At 39.1% G+C, this 19,285-nt stretch overlaps 1 protein-coding gene and 1 pseudogene across 1 annotated transcript in view; one reads left to right on the top strand and one right to left on the bottom strand.

Moving 5' to 3' along the window:
• ERICH6 (glutamate rich 6) overlaps positions 1-14,039 on the top strand; it is a 38,447-nt gene extending 24,408 nt beyond the window's left edge. The window contains exons 11-14 of the mRNA XM_053599879.1: positions 3,170-3,255; positions 6,368-6,523; positions 8,823-9,051; positions 13,771-14,039. Of these exons, the coding sequence (XP_053455854.1) occupies positions 3,170-3,255; positions 6,368-6,523; positions 8,823-9,051; positions 13,771-14,034 (735 nt within the window). The 3' untranslated portion in view covers positions 14,035-14,039. The remainder of the gene's footprint in view (positions 1-3,169; positions 3,256-6,367; positions 6,524-8,822; positions 9,052-13,770) is intronic.
• Positions 12,373-12,488, bottom strand: LOC128592923 (uncharacterized; annotated as a pseudogene).
• Positions 14,040-19,285: the final 5,246 nt, after the last annotated feature.

Here is a 19,285-nt window from a genome sequence, read left to right as displayed (position 1 = left end):
GAACAAAAAATAGAATGATTTGTTTTAAATATCTCCAAATGACTAGAAAGGATATGGGAAAAAACACATAACAAGGAATGTCAGTAGTTAAATGTAAATAGATTAATCTGAGACTATCAGATTAGATTCTTTTATTAATAAAAAGAAAGTTCTATATACTGTTTACAAGAGACACATCTAAATAAGACAAAGATTAAAATAACAAATTGAAATATAAAGATAAAAATGTTAAAGTGATATGTCATGAAAATACTAAAAGATTGGTTGATATATAAACATATAAAGATATTTATATATATAGACATATAAAGATAAATATGAAGCTAGTATTTAAAATATAAAGATTTTTATATCTTTTACCTATATCAGTTAAAAGCATTACTAGAGATAAAAGGATACTTTTTAATGTAAAACTTCAGTCTAACGCAAGATATAACATTACAGAATATTTTCCCCTATTAACACAGCCTCAAAAATATATAAAGCAAAATTTCACATAAGTAAAAGGAGAAATAAAGAAATCCATAATCATCATCATGAGATACTTTAGCCCACCTCTTCAATACTGTAGACAAGAAGACAGAAAAAAGGGCAGTAATACTACAGAACCTTTGAATAATCTCTTTAAGAAAGTTGATCCAATGTTCATGGATTGGAAGAGTAAATATTTTAAAGATGACATTCTTCCGAGAGTGAGCTATCCATTTAATACCATCTCAATCAAATTCTCACAAGATCGTTACCTTATGTGTGTTGGGGATAGGGATGTCTTGACGAGTTGGTGCTAAAATTTATGTGGCAATATAAAGAATCTGGAATAGCCAAACCACTTTTCAAGAAGGGAGGGGCTAGAGCAAGGAGAACAGAGAACGTGCTCTACCAGGTATTAAGATCTATCAAGTTTGCTGTTGAAGTGCTTGTTAAATATGGTAATGACGACAATGTAGGATTGTCAGGTGCAGGATAAACAGTGCAATTCCTACTGAGAATAAAGAGCCTAGGAACAAACTTACACATATGTGAGCGTCTGATTTATGGCAGCGGAGGCACTGCACAATGATAAAGGATAATCTTTTTAATTCACAGTGCTGGGACACTTGAAGATCCATGTTTTTTAAAAAATAAAAGTGTAACCACCCAATGTAAAAATCAATTTTAAGTAGATTGAATGTCAAATGCAAAACTACAAAGATTCTTTAATATAGGTAAATGGCTTTTGGCCTCAGGTTAGGGAAGGGGTCACTAACAGGTGGAAAAAGCAATATTCCTAAGGGATTTTTAATTTTTTTTTCAGACAGACTCACTGTGTTGCCCCCAGTAGAGTGCTGTGCTGTGATAGCTCACAGCAACCTCAAAATCTCAGGCTCAAGTGATCCTCTTGCCTCAGTTCTTCATTTTTGGTAGAGACGAGGGTCTCTTGCTCAGGCTGGTCTCCAACTCATGATCAAGCAATCCACCCGCCTCGGCCTCCCACAGGGCTGGGATTATAGGCTTCATAAGGGATTTCATAAATTGAAATTGTTGCAGGTCAACATGAAAAAAATGTTAGCCTAATTAAAAAATGGGCCAAAACAATTTGAACAGATGCTTCTCAAAGGGGAAAATTCAAATGGTCAACAAATACATAGAAAGGTGCTCAACCTCATGAGGAAACTACAACCAGAGAGATCAGTATAGATCAGTATCCCAGCCATATTTTTTAAAAATATAAAATCTGATAAAACTGAGTTTTAGATTAGCTATCATTTGCCTCTAATGGAAGTGTAAACTGGCACAACCTGGAAATTATTTTGGCATTATCTAGTAAAGTAGAAGATGGGGGTACCTTGGGATCCAGGAATTCTACCTCTGTGTCTAACATTCAAGAGGAACTTGGTACCAGCATACATGTATAAGAATGTTCATAGTATCATTGTTTGTTATAGCCAAAAGACAGAGCAACCCAAATTTCCATTAACAAATGAATGAATACATGAATAGTGATAAACCCATACAGTGGACTACTACACATACATGAAAATTATTGCACTATAGCTACACAGTAGGAAGTGTATGAATCTTAGAAACAATGTTGACAGAAACAAAACATAAAAAGTATGTATGATTTCATTTATATAAAATCTAAAAGTAGGAAAATTAAACTGTAATATTTATAAATGATAAAAGTGCAAGCAGAGAAATTGCTATGAAATCAGGCTACTGTTTATGTCCAGGAAGGAAGGGTGTTGACATTGGGATGGACAGACTGGGACAGATGCTTCTGGAATGTCATCGTTGTTTAATTTCTTGATCTGCATGGTGATTACATGGGTGTTTGTTTTATAATTACTCATTGATGAAATAGCATGTTTTAATTATATCTGAATGTCTTCCATATTTTATTATTTTTAGAAGTGAAAAGATGGATTAGCTTTCAAAATAAGTGGCCACATTTATATGAACATTTAGATAATTTCATTAGTTAGCCCTAGGATTTCCTATATCTTTTTTAGTGCAATTCAAGATTAGTAATAAATAGAATTAAATTGAATCTTCAGTTTATTATGAAATATTGTAGGGTTAAAATTCATTTCCCTGTTGAGCTTTACATATAAAATAGCTGAATTTAGAGGTATAATAATATCTCCCTGTATGTCTGGCTTCACCTTCCCACACCTGACTGGTGTTGTGCTCAAATGGACTTTAAGAGTAACTCTGAAGAGACACCAGCTGCTACAGCTTATCCTGAAGTTTTTTTCTCGTTTATGTCAAATTTATTGAAGTAAAAGTTACATCTACTAATATTTACCCTTTTAGATGTTCAGTTCTAAGAATTTTGACAGAGTTGTAGAACCAACAGTATGATCAGGATATAGAATGCGTGTGCTGGGACTGTTTTTTATCTTTTTTGTTTTTATAGTAATACGTGTATAAAGTAAAAACCTAAATAAAAATGAAAAAAAAAACCTTCAAATAGGTATATGATGTCAGGTTTCTAGCAGAAAGATCTCACCATGTTATACTGCAGTGACTGTAGGCGACCTGTGAATGACTGCCAAGGGTGGTTGCCTGGTGCTGAAGGCGGGGGCGAGTTCACAGCCCAGCAACCAGCCCATGCACACTGTTGTCATGTTTACTGCTTTTTGTCTGAAACAATTCACAGTTCAGTGTTTTTTCTCCTGTGGTGTAGATTGTGAGGAACGAGCTGGTAGAGAAGCACTACAAGAACGGGAGCAAGTTTCTGACTTCGTTTCCAGATGGGACAATGCAAATATTGTATCCTTTCTTCCAACATATGATTTTTATTTGCTTTATTTTTCCAAAAAAGAAAGGTAAAGAAAATACAGGGCAGTGCCTGTGGCTCAGAGAGTAGGGTGCCAGCCCCATATACCAAGGGTGGAGGGTGGAGTTTCGCCACGGGCCAAACTGCAACAAAAAATAGCCGGGCGTTGTGGCAGGCGCCTGTAGTCCCAGCTACTCGGGAGACTGAGGCAAGAGAATCGCCTAAGCCCAGGAGCTGGCGTTTACTGTGAGCTGTGACGCCACAGCACTCTTCTGAGGGCTACAAAGTAAGAGTCTGTCTCTAAAAAAAAGAAAGAAAAAAAACAGAAAAATACAGGTGATTAAGTATGAAATGTCCAATTGCCTTAAATACTAAGTTTGACCGTTGATATTTCTGACATTTCTCTTTGACACTTCTTGTTTTATTTTTATTGTAAAGGTACATCCTCATTCTTTTAAATGTACTTTTTTTTTTTTTTTGAGACAGAGTCTCACTTTGTTGCCCTAGGTAGAGTGCTGTGGCGTCATCTCTCACTTCATCCTCAGCCTCTTGGGCTCAAGTGATCCTCTTGCCTCAGCCTCCTGAGTAGCTGGGACTACAAGTGCCCACCACCATGCCCAGCTATTTTTAGAGACGGAGTCTGGCTCTTGCTCAGGCTGGTCACGAACTCCTGAACTCAAGCAATCCACCCGCCTCAGTCTCCCAGATTGCTAGGATTACAGGCGTGAGCCACCATGCCTGGCCTCAAATGCATGTTTTGGCTTATAATATTTCAAACTTTTTTGGAGACATTTTTGGGAAACCATAGATAAATCAAAAATTCATGTTATTTTTGAATACGAGTTCCATTGTGGAACCAATGCAGGTCAGACAGCTTAAAAAAATCAATGATGTGTTTGGGGAGGATGCAGCTAATGAATGCACGGTCTGTCTATGGACTGAGAAGTTCCGTTCTGCTGATTTTAATCGTGAAAATGAGTCATGTGGGCAACCTGAGAGTAAGGTGGATAATGATGAGCTGAAAGCTGCAGTGGAAGCGAATCCATCTCAACCTACGCATGAATTAGCAGCAAGGTTTGATGTTACTATCCAACAATATTGGATCATTTGAAACAAATGGGCAAGGTAAAGAAATTGGATAGATGGGCTCCATGCAAATTAAACGAGCATCAGAAGAGAAATCATCTTGAAGCTTGCCTTTATTTGCTGTCACGTATAACAACGAACTGTTTCTACACCGTATTATTACATGTGATGAAAAATGGATTCTTTTTGACAATAGCAAACATTTTGCACCATGGTTAGATAAAGATGATTGTATAAAGATGAAGTGCCGAAACACAGTCCAAGACAAAATATTCATCAAAAAAGCTAAGGGTGTCTGTCTGGTGGTCCAGCGCTGGAATTATCTGATAGAGCTTCATGAAACCTGGTGAGCCAATTACTGGTCTACTGCAACCAATGGGACAAAATGATGAGGCTGCTAGCAGTCAAGCAGCTGAGAATGGACAATGGAGACAGGCCAATCTTCTCACAAGACATGCCACATTAGCAACTTTACTCAAACTACAGAAGCTGGACTTGGAAACTCTCTGTCATCCCCCATAGTCGCCAGACCTTGCCCCAACTGACCACCACTCCTTCCAGACTTTGGACCACATTTAGCAAGGAAAAATATTCAATTCTCAACAAGCTCTGGAAAATACCTTTTGCAATTTCATCCCTAGTCGCTCTCCAGATTTCACGGCTGGCATACACAAGCTGTCATTAAGATGGCAAAACTGGGGCAGCGCCTGTGGCTCAGTGAGTAGGGCGCCGGCCCCATATGCCGAGGGTGGCGGGTTCAAACCCAGCCCCAGCCAAATTGCAACAACAACAACAACAAAATAGCCGGGCGTTGTGGCGGGCGCCTGTAGTCCCAGCTGTTCGGGAGGCTGAGGCAAGAGAATCGCGTAAACCCAAGAGTTAGAGGTTGCTGTGAGCCGTGTGACGTCACGGCACTCTACCCGAGGGCGGTACAGTGAGACTCTGTCTCTACAAAAAAAAAAAAGATGGCAAAACCGGGTTGACAATTTAGTCGCATACTATAATTAATTGTAATGTTTCTTGTTTGAGATATAATAACCTAAACTTTTAATCTGAAATCAAACATTTCATATTTAACAACCTAAAGATAAAAAATTACCCTCAAATTCTACCACACAGAGAAAAGCTGATAGCATTTTAAAATATATCTTTTCTTACTTTTTTCTGTCTATAAGCATGTATATAGTTTTTTAAAAATCAATTCCTCAACTATTCATATTTCATAACTGGCTCTTTATGTAATAATATTGTAAGTAAGTAATGTTATACATATATAACATGCAATAAATATATAGGTAGAAGTTCCTGCTATCACATAGAATTTCACTGTAATTCTTTTCATGCATCCCCTATCAGCGAACAAAGGTGATTTCACAATTTTTGCTATCCCACACGACAGCTAAATGAACAGCTTTGTGTATACTTTGTTGCATTTATTTCTTTGAATTAAATACCAAGGGATAGAAATTCTGACATTTAGACATTTTAAAGCTCTGATAGATTTTGCCTCCCCACCACCAACCAGAAAATGTGTACCAGTTTGCACACTCAGGAGCAGCATGTAATTTTTTAATACCAAAATTCAATATTAATTTCATGGAACACTTTTGTTATCTATCACTTGAACTTCTACCTAATGACCAGGCTATTTATTTAATATTTGTCATATAGTTTTTCTGTCTCTTGAGATGACTGTATGTTTTTTGCTCTTTCTTCTGTTAACATGGCATATTAGATTAATTGATTTTCAGATATTTAACCAACTTTGCATTCCTGGGATAAACCCAGCTTCATCAGGGTGCATAATCCTTTTTATATATTGCTAGATTTCATTTGCTAATATTTTGTTGGGGATTTTTGAATCTCATAAATATATTTGGATCCACATAAAAAGCATAAAATGCTTTTTTGGTAATAGTACCACCTATATTCAGAATGCTTTAGTATTTCAAAGAGCTCTCTCTTAAAGTGAATTTATTCCACAATAGTCAAGGACCATATGACCTTATCTGACCTCAGCTATCCATCTGGAAACCTAGCCATCATTCGAGTGCCTAACAAGAAAACTGGGTTCACTTGTATAATCCAAGAAGACACGTCTACTAACCCCACCATCCTGGCACTGCTGGATTCCTCCGGCAGAAGTTCCTGTTATCATCACAATGGAAATGTGTGGTAGGCTTCTAGGCTACTTCTGCTACCATTTTGGTTTTTTGGTTTCTGAAATTTTATTCTTCTTTTTAAATAATAAGAATGGCTTTAAGAAGGTTAATTTTGTGCCCTTTAGATAGAGGCATTTTTGGTTTATGCCGTCCCATATGCTTCTCAGAAAAATCCCAAGCAACTGTATAAAATGAAGCTCAGCATATTCTTTCTATAGACAGTAAGAAAATATGAACTATATTATTGAAATATAGAAAAAAAATTAATGAATTGTATAGTAATTCTAGGAATTTGGCTTATGAACCAAGGCAGTCTTTAGAGCCTGTGCCAGGATGATGTTAATGTGCTTTACCTATGGAAATAATTTGTCAATGAACAGTTGCTACCCTGTTTTTATTTCTTGAGATACAGTCTGAACTAATGAGCTTCCTAAGACAGGTGTGGTAGATCATGTCTGTAATTATAGCACTATGGGAGGCTGAGGCAGGTGGACTGCTTGAGCTCAGGAGTTAGAGACCAACCTGAGCAAGACTGAGATCCCCATCTCTACTAAACATAGAAAAACCAGCTGGGTGTTGTGGTGGGCGCCTGTAGTCTCAGCTACTCAGGAGGCTGAGGCAAGAGGATCGCTTGAGCCCAGGAGTTTGAGGTTGCTGTGAGTTGTGGTGCTGTGGCCCTCTAGCCTGGGGAGACATGGTGAGAGTCCATCTCAAAAAATAAAAACTAGGAAGCTTCCTATAGCCACAACCAACCGCAACAATAAACAAACAAAATCTCTACAAAGGTGGGATGTCGTGGCTCGTGCCTGAAATCCTAGCACTTTGAGAGGCCAAGGTGGAAGGAGGCCAGGAGTTTGTACTTGAGAAAATTAAGACACAGTGAGCTATTTGGGTTTTTAGTCCAAATCAGTAGTCAATCCATTACTACTATATATATTAGAAATTTTTCTGCTTACCTTCCAGGCTTCAATAGCAATTCTGTATTACATTTGGTGGAGGGCTATATTAATTGTCACCAATACTAATTGGTTTCTAGATTAGAAACCAATGGTCCTTCTAGGTTGATTTTTATAAGGCTCCTGACCCACTGAACTGAGCTGCTGGGCACTCTGACCTGGCTCCTTGATAACTTCCATAGACTTGCTACTTGCCTCTCATGTAACAAGTCAATTTTCCCTGCTGGACTGATGTTAGCTGAAGGCACATCCTAAATCTTTGCCACTATACAGCAGTGCATCTTATGTGGTATAGACTCAAAGAATGATTATTAAATAAACAAAGGATCGATTTATCCAGACAATTTTAGCCAAATATTATTTCACCCACATTTCAAGATAAAACTAAGTATCTCTTTTCAAATACCATCAGATAATCAGCTCATTTTCTCATTGTGCTTTTGGTGTTAGATTACTACCACTGATCAATCCTGGGGAAATAAGATGTTAGTTATCTTACGCTTGTGAGATCTCGTGGCCAATTCATCTAGTTTTTTTCCAAAAAAAATTCATTATCAAATTAAGCCAATTTCTAACTACCCAGAACTATACCTATTCTCTTGCCTCAAGGTGGGAGTGGTGACCCACAATGCAAGAAGGTGACAGAGTATGACAAGGAGATAGCTGAACAGACAAAGTACCATGACGAGGGCCACCAGGCCGCGGACTGTGCCGTGCTGAATGTAATGTAGTGGAAAAAGGCATTGGTGATCCAAAGAGATTAGAGATGACCATGTGGTCTAAGTTCCACCTTCTGCTCCATTACAGGGCTCTTCTCCACTGCAGGGGTCTCAGAGGCATTCCTGAGCCTCTCCCCTACACACCCAGCCCCATTCAAGGCCTCCTGGAAGGACTCCTGGCTCCCAGTTGGTGGACACTTTTAGGAAACAGCTTTCTTGTCCTGAGGTCAACTTGGGCTGCCCCAGAATTTATACCCACTGATCTTCTCTTTGGCGTGAATCTAAGCTCTGGTCTTTTCCCACTTTCAGTAACGGCCTACTCTGCCATATCTCTTCTTTTCCAGACTTACCTTTCCCTGCTCCCTCTTCATCCCTCCAGACCCCTTTACCATCCCATTTCCGTCCTTTGAACCCATTTTAGTTTATCGGTATGGCCTCAAATTGGACACAGTACTTTAAATTAGTGTGGAGTTCAGGTGTAATATTATCACCCTAAGATTACCTGAGGTTTCCACCACTCACAGGCTATTGGTTAACATAAACTGTTACTCCCCTTGTTTAGCAAGTGGCAGGGCTGATTCCAGCATTCTCTTACAGTGTTACTATTTATGATTTTCTCAATTTCCTTCCTGCCCAGGGTATACATCAATATCGTGGGAGGTCAGTATTCAGACCAAGCTGGCAACAGAATAAGGGCTTGGAATTGGTCAGCGTCCATCACTTCCTCACCCTTTGTTTCGTTTAAACCCGTCTTTCTGGCTTTGAACCATTATATTGGAGTTCGCATCTTAGAACAAGACAAGATTTCTATCACTTTTCTAGCCATGGGGCAACAGGCAAGAATCAGTGTTGGAACCAAAGTGAAGGTAGGTACATTTTTACAATAATTTAAAGCATTTAGAGTAATGAGTAAACTAATTTTTGTTAATGTTTTTACTGATAGAATGCACTAGTGCATAAACTACTGTCCACTAAGAATTTTGGAATTCAATGAGAAAACACACAGGGAAGCTTCATGTGGAATCGAGGCAGCCTTATTGTTTCTTCTTCTGAAATTCCTTTTATTTCAGACTTAGATCCAAGTAGCACCGAGTGTTTGCTCTATGGCTGAGTAGTGCTGCTTTCAGGATTCTGTTCTATGATTTTGTATTGTTAATTTTTCTCCTTGCTATGGTAAAGAGTCCTAGGGCTGGGCCAGGAGACCTGGGTTCTACTCAGGTTCAAGACCATGCCTAAGCCCGGTCTCCCTGGAGATGCTTCCTCCTGGGCCTTCGCCAGTCAGCGGTGACCATTTCCTTCTCCGGGTTTCCCACATTCTTGTCTCTGGCCCTGCACTCGCTGAACCATGCTGCCTTTCCTGCTCTCCCGGCTGCCTTTCTTTTTGGACGGTGAGCTCCTGAAGGGTAGAATCTCTATTTTACTGACTCCTCTCTCCCCAGTGCCTCGCCCAGGGCACAGCCCAGAGTACCCTCTCAGTGACCGGCAATAATACACAATGGCTAAGAACATGGACTTTGGGTTGTACAGTCTGCAGTTTCAAACCTCGGCTCTGCCATTTGACTAAGTGGATGAACTTGAACTTCAGTCCATAAAGTAGGATAATGATTCCTCCCTTACAGATTGCTGTGAAGATTCAGTGAGGGTGTAAAGTGCTGAGCGTGGTACTTGGCACTGAGTAAGTATTCAGTAAATGGTAGGTTAATATAGATACAGAGATAGATGTAAACAGAGATTTGTGTGTATCTATATGCATATATAGCGTGTGACTTTGAACGAGTTCCTTAAACTCTGAGGACCTTTGTTTCATCTTTGTTTTGAGATAAGAGTCTTGACCTGTTGCCCAGGCTAGACTGCAGTGGCCTCATCATAGCTCACTGCAACCTCAAACTCCGGCTCAAGCTTCAGCCTCCCAAGTAGCTGAAACTACAGGCACAAGCCACCAGGCCCAGCTCATGTTTTTGTTTTTTGTAGAGACATGGTCGTGCTGTGTTGCATAATAGTTGGAGTGATATTTTGAAACCTTAAGTCTGGTCAAAACTATCCAGGGACTTCTCATCTTACTCAGAGCAAAAGCCAAGGCTCTATAAAAAGCCCACATTGCTGTATATGATCTAACAACCTTGTTTTAATAGTCTCTCTGTATTATGCTTTTCTTCCTTACTCTGCTCCAGCTGCATGGGCCTTTTTGCTGTTGCTAGAAAATACCAGGCATGATCCTGCCGCAGGGCCTTTGCACATGCTACTCTTATAACCTGAGCTGTTCCTTCTCCATTAACATATGGCTGTTCCCTTGCTTCCTTCACATTTCTGCTCTTGGAGTCCTTTCCTGACCAATCCATCCGAACCAGCAATACCCATTCCTATACCTTAGCACTGAGTGCCTCTTTACTCATTTACCCCAAGTTTTAATATGTAGTATTCTTATTTACTTTTGCTTTTAAATAGTTGATAATATCTATTTTGATTTCTTCTATTCAATAGTCATTAAATTTTCAAATACCTATAAAGATTTACTATCCTTTTCTTATTAATTTCTAAATGGTCAGGGAATGTGGCTGAGCAGTTGGCCACACAGGTATCAATGGCTATTTTCTAAGTTAATTCTAAATTAATTTTTATGAGTATTTCATGTGTATTTACCCAAAAAGGTGTATTGTTTGTTTTTTATATAAAATTCTGATTGTTTTATTCACACATCTCTCTATTCTTTTCTTTTTATATCCTTGGTTTTATTTCTGAGAAATGTATATAATGCTCCTAATTTGTTCATCTTTTCCCAGTGTTTCTGTCAAGTTTTGCTTTATATATTTGGAAGCTTTAGGTTTAGGAAATTAAAGATGTTCCCTATCTTTTTGGTGAGTTGTACCTTTCCCCCTGTGCCAACTAAATCTTCCACCTCACTCATTTGTTCTTCAGCTATGCCTATTATGTCACTCGGTGGAATAATAAGGGTTTTGTTTTTATTTCGACAATAAAAATTTTAGGGTTGGATGTGGTGGCTTACGCCTGTAATCCTAGCACTCTGGGAGGCCGAGGCAGGTGGATTGCTCTGAGCTCACAGGTTCAAGACCAGCCTGAGCAAGAGCCAGCCCTTGTCTCTAAAAACATAGCCGGGCGTTGTGGCAGGCGCCTGTAGTCCCAGCTACTTGAGAGGCTGAGGCAAGGGGATCACTGGAGCCAAAGAGTTGGAGGTTGTTGTGAGCTATGATGCCACGGCACTCTACTGAGGGCAACAAAGTGAGACTCTTGTCTCAAAAAAATAAAAAATAAATACAAATTTTAATATTATTAACATATATTATTCCCAGTTTTCCTTTTAATAGCCTTTGCCTTAAATGCTGTTCCATCTGCTATTAAATTGCTATACTTGCTTTCTTTTTGTTAGCATTTGCTTGGTATATTTTTTCCTTTGATTTTCAATCTTTTTCATGTAGTTTTGAGCTAAATATGTTTCTTGAAAACAGGACATATAGATTTTTTTTTTTTTTTTTGAGCCAGTATCTCACTCTGTTGCCCTGGGTAGAGTGCCATGGCATCATAGCTCACAGCAATATCGAACTCCTGGGCTCAAGCTATTATCCTGCCTCAGCCTCATGAGTAACCGGGAGCCCAACACCTGGCTAGTTTTTTTTCTATTAGTAGAGACAGAATCTCGCTCTTGCTCAGGTTGGTCTTGAATTGCTGAGGTCAAGCAATCTACCAGTCTCAGCCTCCCAGAGTATTGGATTAAGGAGTAAGCCACCAGGCTATAGCTAGATTTTGTTGCTTTTTTCAATCTAAGAGACTCAGTCTTTTAATATGCTATATGTTAATGGTTAGTCTAAAACTGTTAACACATCTTCTTTCTAAATGCAAGAATTAACTTCCAGGTACTCTAAGTTGCTTATTTTCCTTGATGAAAATGTTCTCTCAAATCCCTCAGAAAAAAAAAAAATTTTTTTTTTTAATTTCAAGGTAATGTGAAGGTACAAATAATTAGGTTACAATGTTTGCATTTGTTAGGTAGGGTCCCATTGTAGTTGTGTCCTGCACCCAAGAAGTGTGCCATACACCCCCACCTTGTGCCCACGAAGTGGGAGCACACCAATCCCTCTCTCTCTGTCCCTCTATCCCCTCCCTCAATTCCCTTCCCCACAACTTGAATTAAATTGAGTTTTTCTCTTATATGGGTGTGTATTAGATTGTCTAAAAGTATGGAACGCTTCACGAATTTGTGTGTCATCCTTGCACTGGGGCCATGCTAATCTTCTCTGTTCTCTGTATCGCTCCGATTTTAGTATATGTTCTGCCAAAAGGTGAGCACCCTCAGAAAATATTCACTCTCTATATATCCTAAAGTCTTCTTTTCTATTGTGTTTTAGTCTCTCTGACAGGTAAATTTGGTGCCTCTCTTTCCCGACCTCAAGTATATGGCGATTCTCAGTTGTATGTTCATTTTTGTACTTGAGAATCTCTTTTTCCTTGTTCTACTTACTGAGATTTGCTTGTCCTCACTATGGTATATGCTGTGGAGGGGCAGAAGGCTAGGCCGGGGCCAGTGCTCAGCTTGTGGGCACCAGCGCTCAACACTGTATACCTCAGGGTCCCTCCTCCTCCTCATTTCCATTGACTTTGAACTCACAGTGTGAGTGTTTTGGGTGACCATTTAGTCATTTATCTCTCTGTAGATAAGGCCTCCTCTGCTTTTGGTTTCCAGAATTCCTTAAAATTATTCCTGCTGATGCAGTCTTTCTTATTAGAACCACTGTCAATTTAATTTGTAAAGTTTTGTCCTTTTATGGAATCAGGTGTGAAAGCGTAGGTTAAAGATCTTGTTTTATTCTTTGTCATTTGTCCATCTCCTCCCTCAGACTTCCTTCTTTCCTTTCCCTGGAGGGAGGTGTGGAATGCAGAAGGGTACTGTAAGTTCTTTCATCTTCTGCAGTTAAGGGGTCACTCTGCTTGTGGAAGGTTGCAGTGCTGCTTGGCTTTAACCTGCCCCACTGAGGCTAAATGCCCCTCCTAGGCTGGCCCCGAAGCCACAGGCTGCAAGCACCTTGGGCAAAAACATCCTACCAGATCCATCCAGTTTTTTCACACTGCAAGGAGACAACAGCTGTCTCGAATCATCACAGGCTGTGAAAAAGTGGGGAGAACAGAGGCCAAGAAAGGATAATGGCAGGTTAATTTGGACCAGCCTCCTGAGGGTATGGGCACGTTTAGGAGAAGGAAAAGGAGTTCTAGTCAAATAGGTCCTACCTTCTCCGAGGAAAACGGCCTCCTCCCTGCCTCCCACCACAGCCCCCACACTGGGCACTTCCCAGGGCAGGGACTGTGTTGAGGCCTCTTTGTACTCTCCTCAGTCTGTACTGGTTAAATTAGTTGAATACATTGTAAGCTTTTCAAAGTATCCAAATTCCATCCAGTCTTCTGAGTCTCCAAAGCATTTCAGCTCTTTCCTTATTCGAATTAAAGTGGCACCACTGCCCCTGCTTACAGATAACTAGACTGAACCCTCGGTGGGGAAATCTAACCCCCATTAGCACCAGACTTCCCCAGTTCCACCCCTGACTCTGAGCTCCCTTCTTTTTCTCTTTGCTGAAAAGCTACCAAACCCTGAGGAGATTCCAATCCTCCGATATCTGAGTGGAGATGACCTAATCCTGCTGGCCAGTTTAATAAAGATTCGAAGCCTGTTTCATAAACTTGAAGGATGTGTGAATTTTCCCTCAAGCCAGGTTTGGGAAAAATTAAAGCAACCTTCCTACCTTTCCTCACTTTCTCTAAAACTCATTGCCCTCTGCCAAAGCTCTGGTATAAAGCAAGATATAATGAAAACAATAAACAATATAATAAATACAAAAATTTAACTAAGCATGAGGATGATACTTTCATATGTCTTGCTGAGTTTTCTTTTTTGGGGGGGATTGGGAGGTTTCCAAAAAAGTGTACAAAATGTCTAGGAAATACCAAGAACTATGCTATATTATAAATTTAGAACACATTACTGGTTTACGTTCTTGTTCAGAAAATTAAACAACTCACTTGCCCAACACCAGAGAATGAGCAAATCAGCAAAAGTATGGGTGTCATTCACACAGGAAAAGACAAGCAGGAAGGGAGGAGATGTTTACAACCCCCCACCCCCCAAGGGCTAGGGAAGTCACCCCCTGCTGGCCTTCAGGGAATCCAGAAGGGAAGCAATCTCAGGAGGCTCCAAAGTCACCACCAATGATCTTAGCTGCTCACAGCACCTGTGTGAGAGACTGGCAGGCACGCTTCTGCAAGTTGCTACAGCATCATACTACAGTGCAGGAAGTGCAAGAAACCGCCATCTGCCCAGACGTCCCCTCCTCCTGCCACAGGTGAGTGATGGCTGCTGCTTTCCGCCCTTACAAAGCCCAAGGAGGTATGTGTCACGGGTGAATCATCAAGGGAACCAGCCAGGAGAGATGACAGAAGGCTATTTCCCATGCTGTGTGAGAGGGCGGAGAGTGTTGCTGAATCTGTAGTGACAGCCCCGCATCTTAACCTCTGCCCAATGCTGAGGTTACTTTAGAACAGAAAGCAGAGTTGGGAGCTGGAGGTGGAGGACCCTCCAGACGGAGAGGGAGCCCTGACCCCCGCAGCGCCCCAACTTCCTGGGGCTTCTCAATTCACTGTTCTTTTGGAGAGGGTGAAATACAGTTTCAGGGGCCATTCCTTACACTGAACTCAAACGCGGTGCTAATGTGTGAGGAGAGATGAACAGAGCAGCTGTTCCCTAATTCTTTCCTCCCACACTCAATTCCCAGTTGCCCCAAATTCAGCCTGTTTTCTTCTTTTCCCCTCCTCATGGCTCAGCTGCTTATTATATAGAAGTCACTTAGCGCCTCCAACAACTTAAGCCTACTCCCCCTTGGCAGGTTAGTACCAAATTGTAATTGTTTTTCTACTAAGAGCCACCCGAGGATGTGCAGGAAGGGAACGGAAGGGAAAGTAGTAAGAGGAAGCATGCAGTATTTCACGAATGTTATTTTTTTTAATTTTCACTCTGCTACTCCTCATGGCAATTTTTGTGAGAAAAAAAATAAAGACTCCTGGACTCATTTTTTTTTTTATTTTTGCCTTTAACCCCTTCTTTTTCATTGAGTGAACTTTTAGTTTCCCATTGAGTGAAGTTTTAGTTTCTGTAAACATTTATTCAATGCCTACTTTTACTGTAAAGTGAGATAGAAATAGTAAATTAATTGAGCTAGTGTATTATCAGTATAGCTCTAAAAAAAATTAGCACATACTAGTACATCACAACAAAGCCCTAACTGAAATCTGTTTTTGTACATCATTAAAAATTACTTTTGGGGTGCTGAGCCCATAGCAGATACTGAATAAAGCCTTAATTGAGATTAGCAGAATAATGGGGTGACGCCTTTTACCATGTTGCTTCATGTTTAATGCCAGAATGTTATTTTGAATTTACTTTACTAAATGATAATTTATCACACGTAATACAGGAATTTATGCTGCTTCTTTAAACATGTAGTAAGACTGACAATGTTTCTAAGTGGAAAATATTTCTGTCAATATATATTTCAAGGTATTTAGATTGATTTAAGGGACTGAATTTCTTAAAACAGCAATACTGATAAATCTTATTTTTATCAGCATCTATCTCTGCCAAAAGAGGATTGGGGTATGCTAAAGATTTTATATATCAATATTTTCTCTTCCATATGTCTGTTTTAGATAATCTCAGTTTTGAATAAAAAGCTCTTCAAAAAAACTAAACACATTTTTTCTCTTGTAGACCTCCCCTTGGTTAAAAAAACTAAACTCTTCTAGCCATAAAGTTGTCATATAGTACTATTGCATTAATTGAGGGAAAAGAAAACACTTTAAATGTGTAGGTTTTTCTAGATGTAAATGTTGAAGAAATTATTGAAGTGCTTAAAGCAGTGATTTTCAGCCGGTATGCCGCAAAAATTTTTAAAGATCATCAGTTGAATTATTTTCAAAAGAAGTTCAAAGCACAGTAAGTATAGTCTCTCTCTCTCTTTTTTTTGATCAACATAATTTAAGTGTGCCATGGAAGTTTAACTGTAGGTTAAATGTGCCCTGAGATAAAAAAAGGTTGGTAAACACTGACTAACGTCTAAAGAAGTAGTGTGAACCACTGTCTATTTTTATTCCTCATCTGAGAATTATGAATTTTATTTTCATTTTGTTGATACACAAATGTAGATACACAATTTTAGATCTTAATTATAAATTTTTGCACAGATAAAATGATCATCTTTTGAAGACATATATAAATAGACTTTAATGTAACTGATGGGTAAAGACATTAAAAATTTCTGCTCCAGCTAACCTTGGCAAAAAAGTGTGTTTGGCAAAAGCTGCAGAGATGGAGATATAAAAGATATCTCTGATGTATTAAGTGACATAAATCTCTTAGAATATATATGAACAACATAGATTTCATCACATCTGTAGCTTTTTCTAACAACAAAATACTGCTACGTATCCTAGAAAATTTGGAGATTACATAAAAGTATAAAGATTTTAAAGGGAGTTATGATCCCACCCCTATACAGACAGCCATCTTTAATATTGTGCTATACTTCCTTCTTGTCTTTTCTCTGTTTGTGTGTGGTGTGTGTGTGTGTGTGTTTTCATTTCATGTAGGAGAATTAGTCAATGCTATTAAGAATTTTTTTAAATCTCTCAATTAAATAAATAATTTTTTGTATATACAGGGATCTTGCTATGTTGCCCAAGTTGGTCTTGAACTCCTGTTCTCAAGCTCCCAAAATGCTGGGATTACAAACAGTAGCTACTGTGTCCAACCCAATAAGAATTTTGAAAAACAAGAGATAAGCTGAATTCCTACTCCCAAAATTAAGAAAATTAAGTTCTAGTATAGAACCAAATAGGCTAACTCAATTAAATGCACATTATTTGTTAATAAACTGAAAACAACTAAGTTGTGAAACTGTTAGGATTTGCATTTTCTCTGGTAAATTTACTATCAGTTTATTTTTTAAAAATGAATAAATTAATAAAGCAAAATCTTTTGGAATCTAAGTTTTACTAGCTGTATTAAATTAAATTGGTAAGATTTGAAATGTCAATAATATTCGGAAACAAATGTTATATTGTCATAATAATAATTCCTTAAAAACACAAAAAGACACTGTATTTTTCTCTAAATGTTAGAAAGAACATGAAAGGCAACTAAAAAAAAAATAGCTTTGACTTAAAACCAGGTAATGATGAATCTATTATTTCATTTCCTTGCAAAAAGGTTGCATAAAATAATAAATTTTATATATAAATTTTTTGCTTATGCTGGGCCCTATTTAAGGAATAATGTAAGATACCTTTTATATATTCAACATAGGAAAATAAAATAATTTAAGAATAGGTGAATATAAATGAGGCAATAATAAAATAATATGAAATTAGGAGAAGTTTGTTTTCAAAATGCATCCCACCAGGCCTAATCCCCCTGTTAAAGTTGAGACAACATAATCTGTACTGAAAAGATAACAAGTGATTAGAGCCTCCTCAAATCACAAATGTCCTTAGAGGGAGAATTGCATCAGTTTTGTTCCCCTACAACACAGAATAAAACCGAAGAATCAGGAATACCCTGACTTGAGTCAAACTAGCAATTCCAAAGCAGGTGATAGAAAGACTCCATGTGTCCACAGCCAGGTAAGAAAAGCACTTCCGTGTCCATCTGACACTTTGCTGTGTGACCCAGCACTAGACAGTGCACAGAGAAGTCTAGGGAGCAAAGAACTTGTTATTTGCATCCACTTTTTACTTGCTCTACAGCTGTAATTCCCAACCACTGAGCGGCTGACTGGTACCAGTCCCGGCTGCATAGCTGGTGAGCAACAGGAGAGCCAGTGAAATGTCTTCTGTACATAACTACTTACAGCTGCTCCCCACCACGTGCACCACTGCCTGAGCTCCGCCTCCTGTCAGACAAGCCAGACAAGCGTGGCCTTAGATTCTCAAAGGAGCACAAACTCTGCTGTAAACTGTGCAAGTGAAGGACCTAGGTTGCCTGCTCCTTAAGAGAATCTAATGCCTGATGATCTGCAGGGGAGCTGCAATGAACTTGAATCATCCCTAAAACCACTTTCCCAAACCCACTCCCAGTCCATGGAAAAATTGTATTCCATGAAAATGGTCCTTGGTGCCCAAAATGTTGGGGACCACGGCTCTATGGGACTGCAACCAAGAAATGAAAACGACATCCATCCAAACTCTTCAGAGATGATGCCCAGTTGTATCATTTTCAAAATAACACAGAGCTAACTATTAAGCAAAAGGACAGTGCGCTGGAAAAACAATCGGTTGCTTGCTATCTTGTTTATATGCGCACGTGTTAGCACCTGACAAATGTTGAATGAATGAATGAACGAATGAAGTGAAATCTCTACCAGAGATTCATTTATGGTACTGGAGCAAGATTCCGGGCATCTGTTTGCTGCTTTTTTCAGTGCTTGATGGTGCAGGTTGAGAATAGACCGAAATGGATTCACATGAAATCCTGGTTTCCCAGATCTATCCTCTTGTAGAGGATAAAAAACCTGATTTTATGTGGAGTTGAGCTGTTATTTTTCAAAAGCATGGCTGGTACACTGTCCAGACAAGCTGAGTATGTTAATAAACCAAGTTTTCATTCCGTGTCTAGAATTTAATCCATTCATTCATTTGTTCATCTGGTTAATAAACATTTATTCAATGCCTACTTTGTACGAAGTACTGGGGATAACAGAGCTAGAAATCATAGTTCTCTGTCCTCAGAGAAAAAGAAATACAAGAAGAGATGAGGACAAAACCATGACTAAGAGCAGTGACAGCAGGACAGGGAGCACCAAAAAAAAAAAAGAAAAAAAAGAAAAAGTGCACGTCTGAGTCCAGGAACAGGAGTCAGGTGGGGGCGGAGGGAGGACAGCACAAGAAGGCAAGCTAATCAAATGACCAATCTCAAAATAATCAAGATTATCTCCCTGAAGCAACAATTAATCTTTGAGTATGTTGACTGGATGTAGGAATCACAGGTGCTTAAAAGATGACCACAGATTGACAAATGCCCAGATAGTAAGTAAATACATACTCAACCCC

Source organism: Nycticebus coucang, chromosome 8, assembly GCF_027406575.1.
Source record: "Nycticebus coucang isolate mNycCou1 chromosome 8, mNycCou1.pri, whole genome shotgun sequence".
Classification (NCBI taxonomy): Eukaryota; Metazoa; Chordata; class Mammalia; order Primates; family Lorisidae; genus Nycticebus; species Nycticebus coucang.
This window is presented reverse-complemented; position numbering and strand designations above follow the sequence as displayed.